The sequence below is a fragment of the Salmo salar genome, chromosome ssa29 (assembly GCF_905237065.1).
Source record: "Salmo salar chromosome ssa29, Ssal_v3.1, whole genome shotgun sequence".
Taxonomy (NCBI): Eukaryota; Metazoa; Chordata; class Actinopteri; order Salmoniformes; family Salmonidae; genus Salmo; species Salmo salar.
In genome coordinates, this window is record NC_059470.1 from 12,430,555 (window position 1) to 12,438,066 (window position 7,512).

A 7,512-nucleotide genomic window follows, 5' to 3' on the forward strand; every position below is an offset into this window, starting at 1 on the left:
AAGACAGTTAACCCACTGTTCCCCGTAGGCCGTCATTGTAAATAAGACGTTGTTCTTAACTGACTTGCCTAGTTAAATAAAGGTTACATTTAAAAAAAGAACTTCTGCTAGGGTGAGAGAAACCGATTTGTAGACCTCAACTGCCTAGGCTTGGAGACCTACCCTAGCTTTGTTGTCAGAGACAACCATGTCATGTTCGGCCTTGAAGAATACGGCCCAATAATCACCACTGAGTATGGCCCTTGTGTCCCCTAACTGTGGTCCCAAGTCCTGCACTTCACAGACAACAAAGGGAGATAGATGGGTGTTTATTTAATCTATCTCGACTGTTTGCAAATGTGGTGTAATCACCAGCATCTCCTGTAAGAATTTCTAACCCCTAATTAACGCTTCTTTGTATCAACATAATCTACATCCAGCCTCAGTCAATGGCTGTGAACCCTGGCCGACTGTCTAAAATGATGCGAAAATCTGCGCTTTAGAAATATCATTATTTCCTGCGTAAACCTGAACTTCCAGTTACCAAACCCTGCATCTCAATACACAGATGAAAGAGAGTGCGTGTGTATTAGACCTATGTCTGAATAGTATCGACTTTTGGAGAGTTTAAACTTACAGGTGGTATAAAGTGATATAAGTTATATAAACATGACAAAAAAACGTTTAAAAAATATTTGAAAGGGATGGCATGAGATGAGCAATTGAGAACACGTCTCGCAGAACAGCAGCACATGGATTTAATTCAAATGTTTCTGTAATAAATGACTTTGTAGACTATTCATTATTTAATATTTGCTCAATTTGGCATTATTTTTCCCCTATAGCCCTATAGGTTGATGTATCCTAATTTATTTTGTGGAGTTTATGTCACGAATGCAATACGTTCTATTCGATTCATAACTGCAAAACGCACAGTAACACAAAGCCTACGCCCACAGTCTTGTATCACATGAAAAAACAAACAACGAATATACATTTAAATGAAAATGAAATGTTTAATCCATTCTCTAACAGTGGGCACCTCACATTACACATAGAGGACAATGTGTGGTATCCCGCTCCCAACAAGACTGGAAGGCAGCTTACTTCAAACTTGTTACACCTCAGGGGTACTGGGCACTCCCACCCTATTGTGATTGGTTGCCTATGCGCTTATAGTATCCCCAACCTCACAGTAAGATAGTCAGTTCTAGTTTAGTCAGCTCTAAGCGATTATCTAACAGTGACGGATATTTTCCACTCAGTTTTGTATCGTTACTCTTACTTGCGTTATTAAAACTTTCATTTTATATACCTACACAGCAAGTGACACTTATTTTCTCATTTTCTTTACGCGAGTTGCTGCCCGGTTGGTGTCGACAGCCCGAAGGTGGACAGCGATGAGTAGTCCCGATGCGGGTTACGCCAGTGACGATCAGAACCAGGCTAGGTGCGCGATCTCAATCATGATGCCTGGAATGGGACACTGTCAGTGGGCAGACCCCCTGAGCCCTCTCGGGGACACCAAAGAGAAGAGCGAGTCCAGCTCCGGGAACCAGAACCGTGGGAAGAATGAGCCGCGGATCCGGAGACCCATGAATGCGTTCATGGTGTGGGCGAAGGATGAGCGCAAGCGGCTGGCACAACAAAATCCAGACCTGCACAATGCGGAGTTGAGCAAAATGTTGGGTAAGGAAATTAAATAGCAATTGATTGATTAGGCCTGTTACTGACGTGATATGTATAAAGACCAATGGGAATTTCTTGCTTAGCAAGTATTTCAATAATATTTCGTAAGTGATCAAATGCTAGGGAATTTGTATAATTTTAAGCAGTGTGTTACCACGTGGAAGCATACTGCATTTATTCGAGCAGCAATATTATAAATATTATTTTATCCCTATACTTCGATGATTTTGGTTTGTAGTAGGCTATTTGCATAGGGCCAAATTATCTTGAAAAAGCATAATTCTCTTGAAAAATCACATGATGCTAACGCCCTGCCCTTATTCTGGCCATTGAAATATAGTCTATGTAACTCAAATGAATCAAACACTAATGTTATTTCGAAATGAAAGTTCTGCTGTTACTAAATTGACGATGAGCTATTTTGGAGCGCGTCACCAGACTGCATGCCTGATGCCGCTATAACTGACGTGGACTTTGTTGTTGATCTGTAGGGAAGTCGTGGAAAGCCCTTCCTGTATCGGAGAAGCGGCCGTTTGTAGAGGAGGCTGAGAGGCTTCGGGTGCAGCACATGCAGGACCACCCCAACTACAAGTACCGACCCCGGAGGAGGAAGCAGGCGAAGAGGATTAAACGCCTGGACTCCGGGTTCCTGGTCCACAGCATGTCCGACCAGCAGAGCACCTCCCTGGGTGGGGACGGTAGGGTGTGTATGGAGAGCATGGGTTACCACCATGAGCATGGTTACCAAGTGTCTCCTCAATCCCTCAGCCACTACCGCGAAGCCCAGGCCCTCGGAGGGGCTTCCTACGAATCCTACTGCCTGCCCACCCCCGACACATCCCCGCTGGACGCCGTGGAGACAGACTCCATGTTCTTCCACAGCCACTCTCAGGAGGAGTGCCACATGATGCCCGTGTATGCCTACCACTCCCAGGGGGCAGAGTACCCACCTCAGGACCCTCACTCCAACCACCACGCCAACCCCATGCTCCACAGACACCACTCCTCCCCCACAGAGCAGCAGCAAGCCTCCCAGGCTGGCCCCACCTTCAACCAACTGGCCATGTACTACAGCCAGCACTGCAGCCCCAGCCACCCCAAGCGACACCCAGGCCATGGGGCAGGACAGCTCTCCCCTCCCCCAGACTCCCAACCCCACCCAGCAGACCAGGTGGAGCAGATGCACCCCTCAGAGCTGATAGGGGAGGTGGACCGCAGTGAGTTTGAGCAGTACCTGAGCTCCTCCAGACCCGGAGACATGACAGGCCTGTCTTATGGGGTGCATGAGGCCAACATGCAGGGACCTGAGAGCCTGATATCCTCTGTGCTCTCTGACGCCAGCACAGTGTACTACTGTAACTACAACAACTCCTAACCTCCTGGTCCGCCCTGTCTGTCAATCACGTCTCTACTACTGCAGCTATTACAGTACATAACCTGACCTCAAATGTCTCTCTCTGTTTCCTCTCTCTATTTCTATCTTCTCTCTCTCTCTGTCTCTTTCTGTCGCTCTCTCTCTCTCTCTCTCCCTCCCTCCCTGTCTAGCTCTGTCTTTCTCTTTCATTCTGTTACCATTAAAGGCAAGTGGGAACAGTGGGAACTCTTTAATTTGAGGTTTTAAATGCAGTATGTTATTTTCTTATTGTGTGAAGGACGTTCAATTTGTGTCACTTTATGAGCTGAGAAGCTATAGGACATTTGAATTGGGATGATGATAGTTCACACACTGTGCAAAGGGGAAAGCTCCTGAGCAGGAATATAAATACATTTTGTGGTAATAAATGTACAGTTACTATTTGAAGGTTTTATGTATAGCTGTTTTATACTTTTGCACTTTTAAAAAATAAAGTTTTGAACCAAAATAGATGTTCCCTTCTCTGTTTTTTGGTTTTTAATTACATTACTTTGTCTTTTCATTGTTGAAATACTGTACCACATAGATTCTTACAGTATATTCAAGCACCTAGGTAGCTATATTTAGTTATTAGTGCAATATTTTCATTGTTTATATATCGCAACATTTACTTCGTCTGTAGAGGTTATGGACCATGTGTTTAAAGTTAGTAATAATCAAATTTGTTGAAACAGTTTTTTAGCCATAAGATAGGTAACTTATTTGTATACTGTGTAGACATTAGTGGTAGCCTAGATTCATTTCACAACAATGTAAAAAAAAATCTAACAAATATACATCTTTTTTTTCTTGATGGTATCATTGTGGAATGTTGTGGAACAGATCACCTGGCAACTAAGTTCATCCACAGTGGAAGGCTCTGGACCGGCTTCCTGCCCCGTTTAGAATAGAGGTGATCTCAGGGTCTGACTTACACATGGCGCCTTGTTTTCACAGTATGGGAATAGAGTTTATGTCCCGGACATCCTGTTTCTAAGTGATTTAGTCTCCTCTGATTAATGGCAGAGGCCATTAAATTTGAGTATATTTACTACACCCATGCTAGACAATGGACAGTCATACATTACTAAACATTTTTATACAAATATATTTTGATAGCCAAATAAAAGGTATATGTTTAAGTTTTTCAACAGGTATTATATCTATAGCATGGATTAATTCAGAAAACAGATAAAGGATATGGACATTTGATGTTGAAAGGATGAGGAAGGCATTATGAAGTGCATCAAGACAACAATTCAGATGTATTTATAGTTGAACAACTGGGTACCGTTTTATAAATAAAGATGTTCCTTTTGAAAGGAAGAGGTTCTTCTCTAAAGGGGTCAATCCCCCTGACCCCAGAATACATTTTCAGTACTCTAGAGGAAGCATGTTCCAAAGCCGTATATTCCTCCACTTTGTTCATGCCCAATGTTTTGAAATCTCTCCCATGTAACACAAGCAGAGGTTGTAGCTCAAGGTTATTCCCTGTACTTCCCACACTCATGATGCTGTCATTTTAGAGATTTTAAATCTTCAAGAACAATAAAAGGCTCGTTTTAAATATATGGATAAACCATATCCCAGTGTGGGTGACTTGCTCTGTCCCGGTCCTATTTTATTCATTTAATTTGTTACGCATTGGTCATTAATCCAGCGCTGCATATGACTGACATTTTCTCTTTATACTGTAATACATAAGTACTACCCCAAACACACACACACAAAACACAGATAGGCAAATGTTCCGCCCTACACGTGAAACATTTGCACCCCACCCCCCTTTATAATAGGTGACACACTTCCCCTTGGGCTAGACTGGAGAATCCAGTCTAATTGGTGTGAATCTGTGTAAATTCAGTCTGCAGCTGGGTTTAGCGCTGTTGGGATAGCTAATGGCATAACCGACCGGCTCAGACCATTATCCCCACAGCAAGATCAATAGAGTGGGTGGGGGGGGGTCACCTGTACAGACTGGGAGTGGGATGGTTTGGGGGGGAGCAGGAAAATGGGCATGAACAGGGCAGGAAAATGGATAAGAAAAAACAGAGAGAGAGAGAGAGAGAGAGAGAGAGAGAGAAAGAGAGAGAGAGCAAGACAGACAGAGAGAGAACACACTAATAGACGTACCCTACAGTCTAAGAAAGAGTGGCTTTATGTGGTGCTCCTGTGTACTGGGAGAGGTGGTGAAGTCTCCTGAGGCCTGTCTGTCTGGCAGCGAGTGGCCGGGAAGGGGAGGGGAGGGAGGGGAGTAGTCAGGGAGATTACCTCTAGGCTCGGCCGGGCGGCTCCCTACTTTAACACAGGAGCACTTAATCACAGCAACGCACTAATCTTACCTCAGGTAGCTAGCTGCCTTTCACAATTACAGCTTTATTCAAACACAAAAAAACTTGGGAAATATGGCTTTATTTACCACAAACATGGTAAAACAAGTTTCATCCACTCCCAGAAAAAGTCACAAACAGCTTTAACCAGTACAGAACATAAAGAAATAGATACCCCAATATCTGACACAACTTAACACTGTTGAAAACCCCCTGTCTCTGTATTATAACAGACAGAAGAGACCCATGCTATGTCTTATGAATAACATTTGCCTTAAAAATCTGGCTTTACCCTAAGTCTACAATTGAGTATTTGTTAAGGGTTACTATGACAACACAAACACACAAAACAAACTAATGAGATACAATCTATTAATCAGAACAACAATCAAAGCAAAACCTGCACACTTCAGTCATAACTGGCACCCAGGAAGACAGAGAACATGCAAGAGCAAAATCAAAGCAGTTCCTTGCAAACTATTCTCGGTAATGAACAGTTGGAATATTTAGGTTGTGCAATTAAAACACATAAAAAAAAGGTAAGTAAGAGATAGAAAGGACAGTAAAACTGATAGTAAGCAGCCCTGGCTGCCGATGAAGTCAATAATAGTGGATTGCGTATACAGAATGTGAGACAGCTGCAGACACAGAGGAGGGTGTGTCTGTTCCCTGTCTAAACCAGGGTTTGGGGTGGAGGGTAGTTCTATAATCCCAGGCAAATGCCCTCCTTCTCGGGGCCTGATCGGTTTCATAGCCCCTGCCTGTCAGAACGACCAGGGTCCAGTTGTGTTGCCCCTAAATATAGTCCACATCAAGTCAACCTCTGTTCCATGCAGTGATTCAATCGTTTATTTTTCTTCTGATTCTGCCGCTTGCCTTGTCTCATATGATTATAAATAGCTCTCACAGGGTGGTGAAGAAACATAATGTGGGTCCCTCTCCTTTTGACATGACCTCAGTTACTATATCAGTGATTCTCTGAGTGGTTCTATAGCACCATTTTCGGAGACATTAAGAGTAGCCTTCCAATTGACTTTTATACAATATTTTCTATACAACTTTTATAGATTTATGCTATATGAATGCACTAATTTCTGCCTGAAGGAAAAGGGGAAAGGTAAACATGATCAAACCAGTAAATACTACCTCTAAAATGAATATAATGTTAACAGCAGAGCACACACTGTGAATGTATATACTGTACATTAAACATTTAGCTCTTGGCTTATTTGCCATAGGAAAATAAAGAGATTGAGTTAGAAAGGTGAGTAAACTTGAGGTCTGTTCCGATCAGCTCTTTGTACTCTTGTTCCAATTTCCTTATGGCATCTCCAGGCATTTTTTTAGCTTGTGTCCAGTCGTGTAGTGATTAGAAGATGACAACATCAGAAGTCAGTTTCCACGCCGTTGTGTTTTGCTATGGAGGGTCGATAGGTGGGGGTCTGGGGAGGCGAGGCTGTGGTAGAGCCCACAAATAACTGGGGGTAGTGTTGATGTTTGTGCCCAGTATCTTTTCTTCACAGCTACCCACTGTACGTCAAGACCTCAAACACTTAAGGAAAACCTCAGGAAATAGTTTCAGAGATCAATTTTGTACCTCTGTGCATGTCAGTCAACAGACATTATATTGACAAACAGTGACTAACTTTTACCAGTAATATGATGGGTTCAGCACAGTGGCGGTTGGTGCCGTTTTAGATGAGGGAGGGTGATTCTTTTTTAATGAACATGGCCTTATTTCTATTACAGCATATTGGATGACTGTCATTTATATTCCATTCACCCAGCTCAATGTAACATTGATAGGGTTAGGCTACTACATGATACTCGAATTTACCCTGTACCCATTATGAGGTTGCTACAACTTAGCCTATGAATGAAAGTTTACAACGTAGGTGCACAGGTCGAGAGAAGTTTGAGTAATCAAGGTGACAGGCAGTGACACATTCAATACCGCATTGCACACTCTTGCCTGCATCTAGCTGATCTAGGGTGCGACCATTAGTCTAACAGGCTTGGCGTTCTGGTACATCACTGGGGCCAAGCTTCCTGACATCCAGGACAGGACCTATATTCTAGGCAGTGTCAGAGAGAACAGTCTATGACTTGGGTGACTGAGTT

The 7,512-nt window shown here is 43.1% G+C and overlaps 1 protein-coding gene across 1 annotated transcript; it reads left to right on the forward strand.

Moving 5' to 3' along the window:
- The first annotated feature begins 1,159 nt into the window (after positions 1-1,159).
- On the forward strand, positions 1,160-3,568 carry LOC106590153 (transcription factor Sox-17-alpha-A). Its single transcript, XM_014180804.2, has 2 exons — positions 1,160-1,668; positions 2,160-3,568. The coding sequence occupies exons 1-2, from the start codon at positions 1,380-1,382 to the stop codon at positions 3,041-3,043; spliced, it is 1,173 nt and encodes a 390-aa protein (XP_014036279.2). The 5' UTR covers positions 1,160-1,379; the 3' UTR covers positions 3,044-3,568.
- The last annotated feature ends 3,944 nt before the right edge of the window (positions 3,569-7,512 follow it).

Bases quoted from the DNA above. Each gene is read 5' to 3' on its own strand.
- LOC106590153 (XM_014180804.2), top strand. From the start codon at position 1,380: ATGAGTAGTCCCGATGCGGGTTACGCCAGTGACGATCAGAACCAGGCT. The intron at 1,669-2,159 runs GTAAGGAAATTA...GTTGATCTGTAG, and splicing joins GGAGTTGAGCAAAATGTTGG to GGAAGTCGTGGAAAGCCCTT.